At 39.9% G+C, this 18779-nt stretch overlaps 1 protein-coding gene across 1 annotated transcript in view; it reads left to right on the top strand.

Annotated features, from left to right (window-relative positions):
- sntg1 (syntrophin, gamma 1) overlaps nt 1-18779 on the top strand; it is a 30384-nt gene that overhangs the window by 7731 nt on the left and 3874 nt on the right. The window contains exons 2-17 of the mRNA XM_070974452.1: nt 1290-1610; nt 2267-2316; nt 4066-4200; nt 6719-6775; nt 6980-7037; nt 7114-7157; nt 7562-7603; nt 7924-8026; nt 8557-8639; nt 8971-9101; nt 10486-10615; nt 14411-14449; nt 15688-15804; nt 17157-17228; nt 17772-17924; nt 18110-18202. Coding sequence (XP_070830553.1) covers nt 2290-2316; nt 4066-4200; nt 6719-6775; nt 6980-7037; nt 7114-7157; nt 7562-7603; nt 7924-8026; nt 8557-8639; nt 8971-9101; nt 10486-10615; nt 14411-14449; nt 15688-15804; nt 17157-17228; nt 17772-17924; nt 18110-18202 — 1284 coding nt within the window. The 5' untranslated portion in view covers nt 1290-1610; nt 2267-2289. The remainder of the gene's footprint in view (nt 1-1289; nt 1611-2266; nt 2317-4065; nt 4201-6718; nt 6776-6979; nt 7038-7113; nt 7158-7561; nt 7604-7923; nt 8027-8556; nt 8640-8970; nt 9102-10485; nt 10616-14410; nt 14450-15687; nt 15805-17156; nt 17229-17771; nt 17925-18109; nt 18203-18779) is intronic.

Below are 18779 nucleotides of genomic sequence, written 5' to 3'. Positions count from 1 at the left end.
CGACTAACTGTTCCAAGTCTATATCAAATTAAAGATATTTTTAGAATCATCTAATATGATAATATGTATGAAGCATGCCAAATTACAGTGAAGGCAGTCTGATACATCTGATTTCACCCAGATACAAGAGGTGGACAAAATACTAGAAACATCATAAAACAATTCAACTGAATCCCAGACTACAGCCAAAATGACCGTAAGCTGAATCTCTCTCAAACACAAGCTGAACACAGTAAAGTTAGGGTTTATTGCAGAGCTGTTGTATTCGACTGCATTAATTCAAAAAGCTTTCTAATAGTTTGAGTGTAAAGTATGTCAATGTATTAGATTCCTACAGATGAGTTAACTTTATTGGCATTATAACAAATTTTGTTTAGACCTTGAAGTGCACAACATGTAGGATGACATTCAATAAAACCACTGAATAAATAAAAGTGCGAAAGGAAACAATTCAAATACATAAAAAATCTGTATATAATTACAAAGAAACTCAGCTCAAGTCAAAGTTTTAAGGGTCACATTGCCTCAGGAAATGTATGTTTTTAATGGACGATATTTCTCTTATATGAATGAATGTTGGATGATCTGATCGTCTAGTAGATTTCTTGAGTCTCTGCACTGACTTTAACGTAATATTAATGAATCGCCCGCTTCCCTCTCAGCGCTATAACAAATAGATTTGCAAGTTTCATTAAGGCTACTGTTACTGTATAATCAGTATTCAATGATTTATGCATGAAATGTAGCTTGAAATGCATATACTGTTATTTTTTTTCATCCAGTGGAACAATGATCTTAGTGGCAACACTGCAGCTCAACAAAAAAGTGGCATGGAGCCAACAATGCATACTAACGAGGAGGATTTCTCAAGGGTGTGCTGTTGGAACTTAATAAACACTTTGAAGGAGTCATTTGCGCTCGGCATACAAAGATCCCAAAAATGGAAGAATATGAGTTAATTGCGTTTTGGCATGCGCGCTCATGAATCCACAGGTTTTTTCGAGCCAGGTAGTTGAGAGGGTCCTTCATCATAGGCTGACGAATGGGATTCATAGTTTAGAGTCTGCTTCTGAATCTGCTTTTTTTGTACAAGGCGCTGGTTAGGGGAATAAAACTGTGAATTGCTTCTGATTCCGACATCCCACGAACATGCAGTAGATATACTGACATCAGGCTTACCTGCATGGTGGGCAAGGGTAGATTTCATCTTTTCAGTCGTCATCAGAAGCATTTAATCAACAATATTCAGCTCTGTTTTTGCATTTGAGTATTTTTTTTGCTTGTTTCAGCTCTTGTGTTGAATGGCAGCTCCTCACCTGCGACTGGGTTTACCATCAGACTGATACCCTAACCACATCGTCCTCCTGTTACTGCTGCAAGGCCACCGATCAGGAGTGAAACCTCACCACCCGGTAGCCTCATTCTGCTCTTCGGCATCATCTCCGCTGGGAATAATCTAACAGCCAGGCAGGAGAGGTGACAGCCCTGCTCTCCCACCACCCTGCTTTGACAGCCATGATTCGGGAAGGCCCTCTGCTACGATCAGGGATCAACTCGCTGCTCCATGGCTAGATCTCACCATACAAAGAGCTGGGGGCCTTTCTACTGAGGTAAGTCTGCGACTCCCTCTGCGGTGCAAGTATAATTCAAGTGTAAGCCATTTTTGTTCTGTACACGTTTTGTCGAGTCAAGTGGGAGTCTTGTCTGATTAAAACTGAGTGGAACTGGTTTATGTAAATGAGGCTCCCGCAAAACATTCCTCGAGACAACGTGTGTCTGTAAGGAGCAGGTCACCTGATTTTGGAATAGTGTGTTAGTTATTGGTAGTGCCACTCCTGGCGTTTTCTCCTCTCGTGGCTCAGTTTTATTCTCTCTGTGAGAAGGCGTGATAGGCAGATATGGTAACACAGCTCACTTCTGGGAGCGCTGGACTCGATATATATTTATTAGGATACCTGGGTGCACACCTTTGCTAAGGAATTATTCATTACTGCTTAATGGTCTCCAGTTTTCTCCCAAGATTGCTCAATGGATTTTTTGTTTTTTTTGCACATTTGAGTTTGAAAGAAGCAGACTTTAATAAAAAACTCTATTTCCTTCCATTGTTTAAGTTCTATATGAGAAAAGCAGAGCTATAATGAAAGAAGGTGTCCCACTAACAATGCCGGTTTAAATCGGCTGCACGGCTCTGCCGCAGCGAGTGGGTCGTGTCATTAAGCATTTGCCTCCACAGTCTAACTCGAAATCTTGTTTTTCTCCATTGCAGTATCCCTCACTGCATAGTAGCACATGGATTTCAAGACTTCAAATGAAGAGGTTGGTAAGATTCAATCGATGTAACATTTTGACAGTGAATTGACGATGATTATAGAAACAGCCTTGGAATTTTCAAGTGCCTGAAATGTCTCTTGAGCAGCAGCATAGCACAGAAATCTGTGTGCAGCCTCGGTGGCTCCCCCTCCCCTTCTAATACATCCATTGTTAGACCTGTGCAAATACCTGGAACAACACCTGAAGGTACTGTACAGCAGGGGGCGAACGATGGGTTGGATTATCCTATTTTGTTTACTTTTTTTGCCATAGTAACAGAAGAGATCGCGAGTATCGTTTTTTATACTAGTGTTGCATCAAACTTTAAAATTATGGTAATGTGACATTAGATACTAACATACCTACTGTGACCCAAACCGTGAGCTTTTCCTAAAGCTAACCAAACGATGACCATCGCCTGAAATGTCCCTCAGCAAACTTTAATTTCAAGTCTAACTGAACGTTGCATATCTATTATTGCTAATTTGACTGCGTTCTTGCCTAGACGAGACAAAGTGCTTTGCTGTGGTACCAGGTTGGGTTTTCTGAGGACCCTCTCCATGCTGGGGCCCTCACTTCCACTACCCTCTGTACTATACCCCCTGCATTAGAAAGAGATGTCCTTGTTGCATATCTGGCCTGATCATGATGTAGATGATAATGGAGGGGGTCTTTGGAGGGAAGAATAATAGAGAAACATAAAACAGGATCAGCGATAAGGCTAATTAGGTATGATGCAAAGCGCTTCAGCAGGTCAACGCTCAGCCACGTGAGACGCGGTCTGCACCAGCTATGTACAGTTATGGCACTACTGCCCTCATTTTGTTCAGCTAATGACTCCCATACACACATTACTTCATATAATGTGAATTAATGCGTCCCTCATTTCATTTTTCATGCTGCAGCTGCAGGCAGAGGCTCATTTCTTCACATTGCTCATTATGGGCGAAAGATAATATGCTCCATAAACTGACTTTGATTCAAGTTCGACCTGCAGTTGAGATGCTCGCTCTAAGAATAGCAACCATGCACCTGACTGTCTTGTTAACTGATGAGCGACGTATCCCAGGTGACAAGGATGCTGACACTGGTGGCTTTTTTATTAGCAGTCTTGTCAGGTGAAGGTGCTTCTTTTATTGAGACCTTTCTAAGTCAAGGACAGGGCAGGCATCACAATTAGCAATTAGGAAGGATATGCAGAATGCAAATCTTAGCGGATTAGCATGTTTTAAGTGGATCACTGGAAACAGGCACAGTCCTCGCACAGGGAGCATGAATAGCTTGATCCCAGGCATATATTTTTTTTCTTAATCTATCATAATCAACATCATCATCAGCCTTTCTCTTACAGTAAATGAGATGATATAAGTTGAGGGTTTTCTTTCTCCGAGTGTGGGTGTATACAAAGCAACAGAGGCCACATAATGATATGACATCTCATAAAAAGCTGCTTCTGATTGAGTCGGCTCATTATTTGCACCCATGAATCAACAGTTGTCTTGTGTGTTTTTTTTTTTCTTTATTTAGATGTGTGTTTATTACTCAGACTACTGAGTTACCTGTTACAACATTAGCAATAACATTGGTAAGGAAAGTAGTTAAAAAGAAAAGAAACTAACAGACATTGCCAAAAGCCTCTATCCTAATTTCCATGTTCATCCTGCATCAAATATTCCCGATGACATTTCATTTCATGGCCAGTTAATTTAGTCAGGGAGGGATGATGAATGATTTTATCTTTCTGACTGTTCGCAGACAAAGACTGGGATTTATTTGATGCAAGAAGGTAATGAGGAGCCGTTTAATATTCGACTACACTTGGCCAAAGATATTCTGACCATTCAAGAACAAGATGTCATCTGTGTGTCAGGAGAGCCTTTTTATTCAAGTGTGAGTAATTGAGTCCCCCTCTTCACATGCTCATACATTGAAATCAGTTAATATATACTGCACAATGAGTGAAGGTTACAGCATGATACTAAGAATGCTCTGAATGTCTGTGTCAGTGACGAATCTGCAGCAGTTAATCTATTTCTCATAAATCAAATGTAGCTATTAAATAGTCATTCACCTGCTGGATTGTGGTGTGTAGACTGTAATATTAAAGCTGCACTTGTATCATGTCTGGCAACTTTTTCTTCACATCAGTAAATTCTCATGAAAAAACTCCATTGAGGCCCGAGTCCATGACCTTTCTCAGAAAGACATTATTCATTGAGTAACATTTTGCAGTCAAAGACAAATGGAGGAAATGCTTGTGTCCTCTGCAACATGATTACCAATTAATTGAAAGGTCGAAGACAGGTATGATAACCTTAGCATGTCAGAGTGTAGACTTTTTAGCCTCAGGGAACAATTTAACTTAGGTAAAAGAAAGTGTTGAATCTCTGCACGCTGTCAGCACTGAAAGTACTGAAAATGCAGCAGCTGTATTGCCATCTAAGTGAAATTTAAGGGAAATTTTGAAATGTTGCAAAAAATAAAAAGAAAGAATAAAGAAAATGCAAATTAGGCAGCTTTCCATGAGCTGCTTTGGAGCCAGTAAACCTGGCCACGTAAAGCACAGTTTCATCAGAAGTTGGCGGTATAAGTTATGTTACGCACAGTGATAATAAACAGAGTAGAAGAAGAAGAATGATTAAAAATCGGAAAAAGCGTGAGTCGCTTTAGACACTTGAGAGAAAAAATTTGAAAGTTCTGCAGGAATTTGTTTCATTTGAGGAAGTTGGAATTGTTCTTTCGTGTCAACTCGTTTTGGCCATGTTTCATGCTGTTCGGAGATGAAGATTAAGACGAAGAGCGTTACGGGAATATCCGGGACCGGACACAGCTTGTTGTTTGCCTCTGGCACTTGTAGCGGAAACAGCTGATCAGTCATGTGAGTTATGTTCGCTACGTCAGAATTTATTCGCCAAGAACCGCCACGAAAATCAGATTTTTATCAATAAGATAAGTTCAAATATGGGAGAGGAGAGGGAGGATTGGACAGCAAGTGGTTCAAATTTCAACATGCAAACTTGAGATATTCTGAGCACGTGGTTATCTCAGGTTTTCGTGATTTTTTTTACTTATTTAATAGTTATTTTTTTAAGCTGTGCCTCTAAAATTAAGCTGCTGTCTGGTCAAAATCTATAGTATGACTGAAACACTGCATTTTCATTAACTTAGTGGTGACAGTGTGTGGCAATCACACACTTTGTTTTACATGATTTCCTTATTTCCTCCACATCTGTCTATCAGGTGGACAATAGACAATGTTGAGTTGTCATTTCACATTTACTCACCACTGGTTTCTCAAAAACTGTTCAAAATGTTGTCTCATGTAGTTTTGGATGGATATAAATAATATTAGTAATGGCTTGTTTTTCATCAAATGAGAGATCAAATCAGTGAACTGTACAGATGGGACTGATTGATATGGCTGAAATGATTATCATGAAATAAATAAGAATAATTTCCAGTTTATATTACAGTATAACAAATGTATACACATCAGGAGCAATCAAACTTATATTAAGAGCAATTAACTGTGTTCCACTGAGCTGTAGCCAGGAGACAATTAGCCTAGCTTAGCATAAAGTATGGAAGCAGATGGAAACGGCTAGCGTGGCTCTGTCCTAAGTGAAAAAACACACTTATCAGCACATCCAAAGTTCATTAACAAGAAATGAGACTGAAGTGTAAAATTGACTGTTGATGTTGTTACGGAAATGATTCTCGCTGTAACTGTAACTTGTTACAGCATGTAACTCCAAAAAACCACATATTGATGTTTTATTATTTCTGAGTGTTGGATCAAACAGATACATGACCTCTTAGCCAGAATAACAATCAGTTTAGTAAGTAAGTAAGTAAGTAAGTAAGTAAGTTTTACCTCAGTATTAGAGAGCATTAGAAGTGCTGGTAAGTGGATTTTTAACTTTTGGGTAGACCAGGCGAGTTTCGAGTCTTTATGCTAAGCTAAACTAACCATCTCCTGGCTCCAGCTTTATATGTAATGCTTAGGCAGGACAGTAATATCTTTTCATGTAATAGTCTCTCAGAAAATGACCAATTGTACTTTACAGAATGTTTATTCCTTTCATAATTAATTCATGTAAATGTTGCTGATTATTATGTATTTGTACAGCCAACAATTGTCCCATGATAACATGTATAATTGTGTAGTACTTGGAATTGTAAAAATAAGCTACATTGATACTTTTAAATGCATCTTTCACAACAAATAATGATGCATAATTACATTTTCTAGGTTTTATCTTGCAACATTTTATTAACACATCGTTATTTTACAACAGTTTTAGTCTTGAGGAAGGCAACCCCGTCCCCATTTGTTCTGTTGTAAGAGCTCCTGCAGGTTCAGCATCAGTCTGAGCTCATTTCTCGGTTTTAACTGAATCTCTTCCAGGAGAGGACTGTAACGATCAGGAGGCAGACAATTGGAGGGTTTGGCCTGAGCATCAAGGTAATTTAGATCTCAACTGATATGGCTGCTCCTCCCAACTTCTTTAAATTAAGTCTGAACAAGTGTTATTGATCATTTTCTTGTCAAGCTGCTGCTAACATCGTTAGCCGAGGGATTGACTGAGAAATTAGTTGCTTTTCCAGTGTCTTCGTCTAAATCTGTGTTTGTGGTACCTCTGTAATTCAGTTTGATTTGTCTCATCAGGGTGGAGCAGAGCATAAAATCCCTGTTGTGATATCAAAAATATCAAAAGAACAAAAAGGTATATTATTGCTTTTCACAGCTTCTTCCATTTTACTCTTCCTGTTGGTTTTACTCAAGTGATTTTTTGTTTCCAGCTGAACTCTCTGGCCTGCTTTTCATAGGAGACGGCATCCTTCAGGTAAAATGCCAGAACTCACATTAATGCATCTCATCCCACTCTGCAAAATACTGTATCTTTAATAATTCATGTTCCACATGTCCACAAAACTGTGTCGAATAATGATGCATCCCTATAGGTAAATGTCACATCCTGAGTCTTTTATTGGTTACATGTATTTCAGCAAGAAATATCTCCCACATCTCATCTCTCTCAGCTCATGTTATGCAGAGAAAACATCTTCAAGCCAGCCAAAGACGTTCTGTATTCATGGCAACTGTGGATGTGACTCTCTTGTTTACAGTTTTCAGCGCAGATGCCATAACAGTTATTGTGCTTGCCTCATTAATCATTCTGAAGATGGAGCTACAGTGATATGATGCCAGCAGTATTATTTAGGGTAACCCTGTTACTGTTGTTTCCAGATAAATGGAATAAACGTTAGAAGTTATCGCCATGAGGAAGTGGTAAGCTGTCAGCTCATATCTCATATTTTCTTACACTGCAACAGCTCTTTCAACAGCTTATCTCGTCTCACTTTATGATTTGTGTCTTTTTGACATGTGAAGCCAGTTGTTTTTGTTTGGTCCTTTTCTAAATGTAACTGCAAGGAAAATGTGTGTGTGTGTGAGGAGAATCACTTCTTTGTCTGTGTCAAATCTCTTATCTTGGCTTTCCATTCTTAGTTAGACATTAGCACACCATGTTTCATCACAGCAAGCAATCAGCAGAAAACCTCACAGTTTGCTCCTGCAATAAAAGATATGCTTGTATTTTTACCTTCTAGGTCCAGGTTTTGAGAAATGCTGGTGAAGAAGTGACTCTTACTGTCTCCTTCCTGAAGAAGACTCCAGCCTTTCTGAAGTTGCCCCTGTGTGAGGACTGCACATGTAAGAAAACTCAACACACGCTCCTTAATTGAAGTGTGTAATCACCATTACTGCACTGCAAAATAATTAACCAAGAGTATTTATAGCTGGTATTATTTTCTGTCAAGGACCGGTTGTTCTGGTGACTATGCACTTCAGCAACACTTTGCTAAGAAGAGGGAAAAAAGGAGAACAGGACACATCTCAAGCTTCACAAAAGATGGAAAAGACTAAACTGAAAGAATTGACATCGCTCATTGTGGTGCAATTGATTGCTCTTCCATGAGAAAGCTTCAGCCCGTCATCAGACATGAAAGCTTTTATAAAATCCTTTTCATATGCGTATATAGGCCAGGTTGACTGGCCAGCCAAGCAGTTAACTGAATACAAATTGGCACAAAGCATGAGCCTACTGTGGCGGAGAACAAAGTAACACACTTTTGCTGATAGCCGTGATTCACCGCAGTTGGAAACCTTGAAATAGATGGAGGTGTTGTTCAGAGTTTGCATGGTTTATTGGCTTTTTGTGTGTGTCCCTGCTGCCCTTCCAGGCATCCCCAGCGACCAGAGTAGTGGGACTTCCTCTCCTCTGTGCGATAGCGGCCTGCACTTGAACTACCATCCGAACAACACGGTACTTTTTTCATTAACCTCCTCTTTGACTGATTCTATAACTGTCCCTCTGTAACCATGCAGCAGCGTTCGCAGTGCCAGAAAGTTGTTTCCATGCAACTGTCACTGCTCGCTGATAACTGGGATGCTCTATCTTTATCTTTTGAGGAGGGTGAATCAGCTTTCCTCTGCAGCTCGCACTCACTCAGCCTGCCTGTACACCCGCTGCAGCAGCAGCAGCAGCAGCAGCAGCAGTAGCAGAGAAGGACTCAAGCTCTTGACATGTCAGTGGTTTGAAATGTGCGAGGTGGGAAACGACAAGCTCTTCTAAATTGCGTTTCACACTTCTGCAGGACACACTGTCTTGCTCATCGTGGCCCACATCACCGGGGCTTCGCTGGGAGAAGAGATGGGTGGACCTGCGCCTTATTCCACTGCTCCACTCACGCCTGTCGAAGTACATCCCGGGTTCTGACGCCTGCAGGTGAGCTGTGGGACTTCATCTTGAAGTTTCACTTGGTATCTCCCTAAAAGGCGCTGCAAGATGGTAATGATAAGACCTCTTACTTCTTGAATGCTTGGGGGTTTCAAATGGAGCAGACTGCCATCCTGCATCTGTAACAATATGATTTTCTGCTATTTAGTATATCCCTTTAAACACCGTTAAATAAGACAAACAGCTCTGTGTGTCTGCTTAAGGACAGACCTACTGAATAGTGGAGGCTTGATGTAATAAGCCATTAAGCTGTCAATAAAGACATTTCCATTTTGCCACACTGTGGATGAGGGAAGCACTAATCTTGTGGATTGACTCTTAATGGACCACAGTTGTGGTTTGGCATGTTTTAGCCCATTAACTGAAAATTACAGAGAGGTACCATAAGTATTCTTATTGATTAGCCATGTCCAGGGCATTGGGTTCAGTTTATTTTATAACAATAAAATTCTTCACATCTTTTATCCGTTCAGACTTAAAATAGGCCAAAAAAAATTGTTAGGTTAATTAATTCTGCTTTTGTTATTAAATTGTGAGTGAGCTCTGTTTTGAAAAAGTGGCTATCGTAAATATTTGTATAATGACAAAGTTTCAAATGACAAACACAGTGGTGAACCTGCAGAGAATTACCTGAACCTGAATCTGCAGTTCTCATTGTCTTTATAGTGACTAAAGCTCATTTTTTTTAGCTCTCTGGTCTATCATGTTATGGTTTTGGTCCATTCTTACCATTGTAATAGTGTCATTTTTGGCCACAGCAGGTCACTTTACAAAGTAAAGCTCTGAAAATGCACTGCATGCTACCTGCTAAGCATCAAACAGCAGCAAGGCACAGTTAGCAACTAGCTTGAGAACTTACTGGAGAATTTATCAGCTAAAGAGCCTGATATGGTGGATGGTGGAGGCCAAAAACAGAGCTAAAAGAGAGAGAATCACGGACTGTTATTCCACAGGTGATGGTAACAAGTTAATCATGTTTATTTCCACTGGCCCCAAGTGCCCAAAAAAATCTGTTGTTGCAGGTTTAAATGAATCATTTTGGGAAATACTGCTTGCTTTCTTACTGAGATGTGAGATGAGAAGTGTTACGTGGGAATTTTCCCAGAGGAAGTGAGTTTTCAAAGAGTCTGCCCAGTTTTTTACATGCTGGGATGAAATAAAATACCCAAAAATAAAGTTGAGGAAAACATTTTGCTCATTCCAGTCTTTGCAAGTTGTTTCTAATCATCCGCTGATGTAAATGAAAAGCAATGGCTTCTTTGAATGTTGCAAATCTATCATTGGAGTTGCAGCCTGTATGTAAAATGTATTTCTTGGGCTAAAATGTGAAATCTTCTCACCATCTTTTGGTTTTTATTCTTGATTCTTTTAGGAAAAATGCTTTCCAGGTCATAGCTGTGGATGGAGTTTGCAGCGGAGTTATACAATTTCCCACAGCTGAAGACTGCCTGGATTGGCTTCAGGCAATAGCAGGCAATATTTCCAGTCTCACCAAGCACAATGTGAGTATGAAACAATAACACTTGTTAGACCTGCCTCCTCTTGCAGTCCTCCAGGTAAACCAATAAGATATTGGGTTTGGTATTAATGCAACAGACTTTCAATTTGTGGATTGTCTAACTGTTCCTTTGCAAATGCCATGGCATTAAGTAGACACATACTAATGTCTTTTCACATTATGAGTAATGCACACACATTTCTGAAAGCCTGAGGTCACAACAGCAATTGCACCACACTACACCTACTCCCCCCAGCTAAGCCCATGCACTTATTATCTATAATTCACCAGGATACGTTGAATGATGACAGCAAGAGGCAGCGAGAAAGAAAGAAAACAAAGCTGTGTTTTTTCTCTCACTGTGAGCTCTAAAAAAGGCTATGTGTCTGTGGCTCTAGATCGGTGATGATGCTCAGCAGAGGGGTCAAACACATACTGCAAATGAGCTCTGTCATGTGTGGTGGCTCATGCAAAAGCAGACAAAAAAATCTCAATTTGACATTATCGGCACATTTAAGTGTATTTTCCTCCATTTCCATAAAGTATAAGGTGCATTTCTAGAGAGCCCATTGAGCCGCTGTCTAGAAAGATGCAACCAGAGAGCCAGACAACCCAACAGGGCAAGGCAGACGGCTGCCTACCCAGAACCCTGCTCTGCTCCATGTTCCTGCCCGGGAACAGGGAAATTTTCCTGTTTCTGTTGTGATTTGTCGCTATATAAATAAAGCTGAATTGAACTGACGGGAGTGTTGGCTCACTGCGTAGCATGAGTATGACATGGAGTGAGCAGTGAAAAGCAGGTGTCATTATTGTGTCAGAGTGTGTGTGTGTCTTTGTATTTCTGTGTGTGGATGTGTGTCAGTCTGATCGTGGGGACTTGCCTTCCTTATGGGGACAAAATGCAAGTCTCCGTAATGTAAACCATTAAATTTATGGGTGAAGACTTGGGTTAAGGTTAGGGTAAAGGGTTAAGGTTATGTAACTAATGGTTACGGTTCAGTCTCCAGGAAATTAATGTAAGTCTGTGTAATGTCCCCAAAAGTGATGGAAACGTGTGTGTGTGTGTGTGTGTGTGTGTGTGTGTGTGTGTGTGTGTGTGTGTGTGTGTGTGTGTGTGTGTGCGAGAGAGAGATTCTCTGGGGAATAATGGAGCCCTGGTTAATTGGAGTGGATGAAGTGAATGGCCTCAACAGTTAAGAGTGTATTTCTCACTCTGGTTTGACATTTACTGAGTGTGTGAGTGAGCTGCTAACCTCAGGTGTATGTAGGATACACAGAGTTCTGCTGGAAGGAAGGAAAGAATAGATGTGTAATTGTTAAACAGCGCATAATTTTGTTATGGTTGAACCATCAGTGATGCCAATTATTTCAAACAACTACCTGGATTCTTTTTAAGAAACAGATTGGTCACCTGAATCTCATGTTGTTATGCGCACAGTGTGTACACTTACAGTCATAGAAGGTGAATTGAAACATAACAGACAATTCAAACTGAAGCCATGCTAACAGCTTTGTGAAGCTGTACTTGCTAACATGCTAACATACGCACAGTGACCATGCTAACATGCTAATGTTTAGCAGGTATAATGTATTCTTATGTCTACTATCTTAGCGTTATCATGCTAACATTTGCTAATCACCTGAGGCTGATGGGAAAGTCAACAGTTTTGCAGCTATTTGGTCTTTAACAAAACTATGACAAATAGCATTTTTGTCCTGATGGTGGCGCTAGATGAAAAGTCAAGGGGTCACCAAAGCTCTTAGAATTCATCCTGAGGAGGACACGAATGTCTGTCTCTCTATTAGTCGCTATCTGTCAGCTAAATTTTCTCAATCACAGTCTAAATTATAGCATATTTTACAATTTCATGTTTTACTCCTAATTAGTCTTAAATAGGTTTAACTTACTCTATGTTTACACACATCTCTTTGTAATACTCTGTCTTTATACAATGCTTTTAAGTGTTTTGTGTCTTTGTTTCACTGCTGCACTACCAATTGCCCTTTAGGGATAAGTAAAGTGATTTACTGACTGATTTATCATGCTGAGGATTAGCCCACAAAGGCTTTAAAAAACCCAATAAACTGTAAAGCTAGGGAATGTACTTGAGATGTTCAAATTAGCATCTGTTTTTTAAAAAGCCAAACTAAATATTTATAGAAAAACCTTTTGGAAAAAAAAAAAGAAAATTAATGAAGCTCACTTATTAAACAGGAAGCCTTTCCACCAAGACACACAAGTGGACAGAAATAGCACAAACACCTAAAAACATGTGAATTTCAAGGACTGAGTAAAGAGAAGGGTCATCCTTTGCTTGCAGAGCGGCTTCAGTCCTTCTCGGGTAGCTGTCATGCAACTGAACTGAGCTGTTTGTAGTCAAATATTGCACCATTCATCAGGAATAAATGATGAGCGATGATGGAGGACAGAGTCCACTCTGCTGTCTGCACTCCACAAATGTAAAATGTTAAACTGCACTTTAATTGGTAACTCTAATAAGATCAAAATTGACCATACGTACAAATAGCTAGCATAGAATTTTTTTCAACTGAGGGACGTCTGTTTTTTCTTTTGCTGTTATATAATTACTTTATTTCATGATCATCTTTTCTTCATTGTGATCTCTCTGTTATTCTTCGTTATCATATTATTTTACCTGTCCTCAGGTTTCCCTTGAAAATGAAAAATGAGATTCAATCTTAATGGGACTTTGAGGATCAAATAAAGGTTATCGTAACAGGTGCATCACCCTGCCAGCAGCAGATAACACAGTATAGGAGTTAACTGCAGTGGAGAATGATGATATATATTATTGTATAAGCAGTGAAAAGGCAATGAACAGAGAGGCACATCTATGTTACATTAACTCCAATTGTCACGTTAACAATGGCACAATGGTGAAGTAAAACATGATATTTCTCTAATTCTCTCAAAACGTAAGCACCCAAGCCAAGTACCAGCACATAAAATTCTACTTATACTAGAAGACTGATTGTTCCTGGTTTCCTTTGGTGCTTCCATAAACTCCAGTGCAAGTTCCCCTGTATGTATTTTTGGACAGAGAAAGACTTGACTTAAAGAACTGGACCCCACAGCCTTCCCTGACTTATGTGTCAGGTGGGTTAGTCACTGGGACTGAATCTGAACAAACCCACTGTCACTGATCCCGTATATACAACACCCACCTTGACACCTACCTGGCTGTTTCCTTTCGGTCCCTCCACTGACAACAAAAGGCATCTTGTTTCCTCCCTCGGCCCAAACTTCAGGAACATTTCAAAATAAGCAGCTGTGACTTGTTCTCGCCTCTATAGGAGGCCAGGATCAGGTCTGGACGACTTAATTTGGTATTGTGCTGCTAAGGAAGAGTTATATTGATAGTATAGTGTGGATTAGGAGCGAGTGATACCTGTGATGTGAGCAGAATGTTTTAATTTAAAGCCTCACTGCTCTCTCAGTAGTTTCCCTTGCTTTTATTATCACAGAGAGAATGGATTTTTTTAAATGGATTTTTTTAGGAAGAGCCTGGGGTCCTTGTGGAAATGACTCTATCTATCTCATTTTGTGATTTGCATGCATTGAATAAATGAAGTAGCTCTAACAGTATTCCTTCAGTGCTGTGCTTAACATGTTAGCACAGATACTATGATTCATAGTTTATTTGTTCTTGGACACATTGACACTGATTGTGAGTCCCTGCGGGATCCCGCTGCTGTTTTGACTTTACCAGTAATTGTTGTCTGGTTGTTAGCGGGAGATATTTTAATGATTTATTGATGCTTTTCTCAAATTTAATAGGTGAAGAAGATAAACCGAAATTTTCCAGTCAACCAGCAGGTAAGATAGCAGGACAGTGAGAGCTGCTGCTGCTTTCAAACTTTCCTTTTGCTTTGACTGACTTTTATTTGTGTATTTTATCCTTATCTTCAAAAATCAGAAATAAATCTAACCAGGTCAGCCAGTCAAAGAAAGGACACAGTCCTGTCTTGCCAACTATTGCAACACAAGGAGAGTGTTTGCATCATTAAAGTCCGTCCACTGAGAAATGATCAGAAAACAACTTAAGTGCCTTCAGTCACTTCATTCGTGGCGTCATCTCTCAGTCTAAACACGGGGAGTAAATGCAGCAGCGGGGTTTCTTTTTTGTTGCTTACTCATTCCTGTTTTCAGCCCCACAAAAACGTGTCAATTCACTCGACAATTCATTTAAGAGAGAAAATGGCATGAGATGTGACTGCTTGTCCCAAATCTTTCACTGGCTTGTTTTGCTTTCCATCAAAAAACTACAAACAGAAAAGCAGGAAAATATTTTACTCGGGTTGCAATCACCCTGACTGTAATGAGTAGTGATGGTTAGATGCTCTTGATGTCTAAAATCGTGTCTCAAAACATTTGCAGTAGAGGCTTTGCTTTTTTCTCCTCATCTCCCCTCAGTCTAACCTCTTTTTTTTTCCTCCTGAATACTTAATTTTGTACCTTTTGCCTTCCTGTGGGAGTTGGTATTATGACGATGCTGTGACACAAGGATAATTTTCCATACCCCTTATACCATTTAAGCTACATCTTAATTATCTCTGTGTGTATTAGACCATTGTGGACAATGTGACAAATAAGAGCTCCATGATGACATTGGATTTTTCTAAAAGTTTTGTATTGTGTGATTAAATACCTTGATTTGTCAGGCATTTAAACATACATACATACCTCTCCTAAGGTTCATCTTTAAAGCCCCTGAGAAGAATTTCTCAATAAAATTCAATATTCATGACAAAATGAGCAACAAGCTAAATTAAAATTAGGAGAAAATAACATCCTCAAATATTATTTATTAAGAGTTTTATGATCTCAAAACTTTGTGCGTGTAGTTTGATCAATTTGATTGACAGAAGTGTGAGCAAATGACCTGAGAACTGCCATAACTGCTATTGCTAAATTCTGGTTGGTGCATTTCCCCAAGTTCCCCTTTCTTAACTGAGCACTGCCACAAATACAGACATTTCATGAAATAAATGTTTATGTTTACAATGTCTATGTTTACACCCCACATCCCTCATGTCTCTCTCACGCTTTGACAGATTATCTACATGGGCTGGGTCGACGAGAAGGAGCAGGACTCCGTTCAGGACCGAATGTATTCACCAAAGTTCCTCGCTTTGAGGGGTTCCTCACTCTTCAAGTTTTCAGCACCTCCTGTACGTTTGTTTAGCTTCTTTAAACCATCAAACTTCTGTGTTTGAACTGATGCCGCTGAACTCCACAGGAGATGTTTTTGTTTGATGTTAATGCATTACAGAGGGAGAAAACGCTTTCCTGGAAAACAAGGAAGTAACTCACTCATAAGCATTTTGTGCTGCATCGATCTTCCTCGTGATTGATGATGATCATTAAATCTGTTTACATTCTGCCAGCTACTTAGGTGATTATGACAAGAGGGATAAGCTGTCGATGGCACTGGAGATGGAAAAAGATTGATAGATAACTGAAATTGCCTGCTCAACTTGAATATGCTGATATAAATGGAATATGCTAATGTGAGTGGATGGTGGAACACAGGAACCTGCTTGTTCAGGCGATGTGACAAGCGTCTTCATTACTGAAGACTAGTTACCTATGAGGAATATCTCCTGTCGTGTGGCAGGATGACAGTTTTGAATTCAGCAGCCAGTCATCAATAAATGGCCATTCACCAAATCCTGAACAACGATTTTCCAATCATAGCTTAGCACCAATGACTAGAAGCTGACAGGCCTGTCAAGCTTTGGATTTTTCCACATGCTGGAGCATTGTCCATGGGGCTGCTGTGAGAGTGATAGCCGGTATCCGAAAACACAAGAGACAAAGTGCGAGGAATGCATTAAACTGTGTGTTTATCTGCTTTAGCAATGGATGTAAAAATTAGCATGCGCAGCTAAAATAGCTTTGTGCCGACAGGAGTAACGTAACATGACTTCCAAAGTGAAGGGGCATGTTAGCTGACTTATAATAGGGTTACAGGTTAGCTATAAAAGGTGCATCTCCAGCCAAACTTGGATTATATAGCATTTCGTTTGCCAAGCTCATCGGTTATTTCTCATCCTCAAAACCTTTCCTCTTGGAAAAGTAAATCATCCCTTTTGAAAATGCGAACATTAAAGCATCAATCTAAGCACAGTGTTGCTCGTCCAAGTTATTTTTTGGGTTATGTTTGAAGAAATTACATTACATTTTTATTTATATTTCTTGATTTCAGTGGTTGGACAATAGTATTGTAATACCTACAATACACAATCAATGCTATTCCTCAATTTCTTTCACATGTGTTACTCCAGTAGCACATATACTAAAAAAAAATTTCTTTCACATGGAGTTTTAGCATTAGCATTAGCCTATGCTAGCTAGCTGCAGCAAATGGCCAACTATAATTTTATTTAAATATTTCCAAATGAGTCATAAATGTGCCTAAAAACATGCATTAGTTTTACTTGTATGGACAGTTCCTCTGCCTTCTTTCCCTTTAATAGAGCCATTTTTCAAATCGTGCATAAAACATGTGACATTTTTTCAGGTGACAACATGGGACTGGACCAGGGCAGAGAAAAGCTTTACTGTGTATGAGATAATGTGCAAGATTTTAAAGGTAAGTCAGCCTTTTCTGTTTCGTTTCTTGAACACTTAGGGAAGCAACCCTCACACTGGATACACTGAGAGAATATAAAACAGAAAACGGAGGAATGCGCTTGCTATTAACGGTATAGCTCACTCATTTATTTGCATGTGGGGCTCTCAAGGTTCAGTATTGTTCATTCTCTTCAGGTTCGAGGTCACTTTGAACATGATCATGAGAATTTATCTGCAAGTCAATATTTCTGAACTCATTATAGTAAATTTAATTCATACATATTCACATATTAAACCATATAGTTGACCCACACTGCAATATCTTTCACACTGTGACATTTGGGTGACATAAAACTGGAGAAAGATACATTAGGGTCAAACATATGCATTACCTTCATTCAAATGTTCTTAAGGCCGCGGTCGACAGTCTTTACTCTGTCGTCAGAGTAAATGAACCTCCCTTTAGCTTCGGGAAACTGCATTGCTGCTGCTTTGTCTTATCTCCACGTCACTCTGCCCATCTGTACCTGATCAGCATGGCAGCCGTACTGTCTTATCTTAGGATAATGACCTTCTGGACAAGAGGAAGCACTGCTTCAGCGTGCAGACGGAGAGCGGGGAGGACATGTTCTTCAGCGTGGAACTGGATTGCGAGCTGCTCATCTGGGAAAAGGCTTTTCAGATGGCCACTTTCCTAGAGGTGGAGAGGATACAGGTCTGCACCTGAACAGTAGGCAACGTGCAGGGAATTGTGATGACTTTAATCTTGCACACTGTTCCAGCTCAGTGGTTTTACTACAAAGATTGATAATGCTCATATGACATTTTCAGCAGAGCAAAAGTGTCTTTTGTGTCCTTATGAAGCTCTTGCGTTTAACATCATCTTCTCTTATTGTGCAGTGTAAAACGTATGCCTGTATCATGGAGAGTCACCTCATGGGACTGACAGTTGACTTCAGCATGGGCTTTGTTTGCTTTGATGCAGCTTCAAAGGTGGGTGTGGGACAGTCCTTAATCATCAATAGAAATAAGGACAAGAGATTTCCGACAACAGTATTGTACACAGTGTGATGAAACTAATTACAATTCCTCCGCCTCCCTTTTTCTTTTTTTGGTGCTACTAACTTATTCTGCACTGTGTGCGTTGTGGGAGTATGAGCACATTTGTTTTGACGGCTGGTTCCCCCCAGCTCAAACATCTCACTCCTGCCTGCAGTTCATTTTGGCCTTTCCCCAAGTCTGAGAGCCATGCAGACTACTCCACTGGTGCACATTATGTGGTTGAGCAGGACACGAGTGCTGCCATATTGTTCTCTAAGATTTTGGCCCTAATTCCTGCAATGCGAAGCAACAATATTCCCCAAGGACACTAAAAATGTTGCCAGCGTATTGTTTACAGAGAGAAATGCACAAATCACAATCCATATGTACACTGCAATTGCGGACAATACACTGGGTGGGATTACTGTGTAATTAAAAGCTGCTATTGGCAAATTTCAACAACCATGTTTGAATTTGTTTCAGTCGGAGACAGCACAAACACAATTCTGTTCGACAAGTAATCTGCAGA

Source organism: Chaetodon trifascialis, chromosome 11, assembly GCF_039877785.1.
Source record: "Chaetodon trifascialis isolate fChaTrf1 chromosome 11, fChaTrf1.hap1, whole genome shotgun sequence".
Classification (NCBI taxonomy): domain Eukaryota; kingdom Metazoa; phylum Chordata; class Actinopteri; order Chaetodontiformes; family Chaetodontidae; genus Chaetodon; species Chaetodon trifascialis.
The sequence above is the reverse complement of the archived record's forward strand: the minus strand, read 5'-3'. Positions and strand labels throughout refer to the sequence as shown.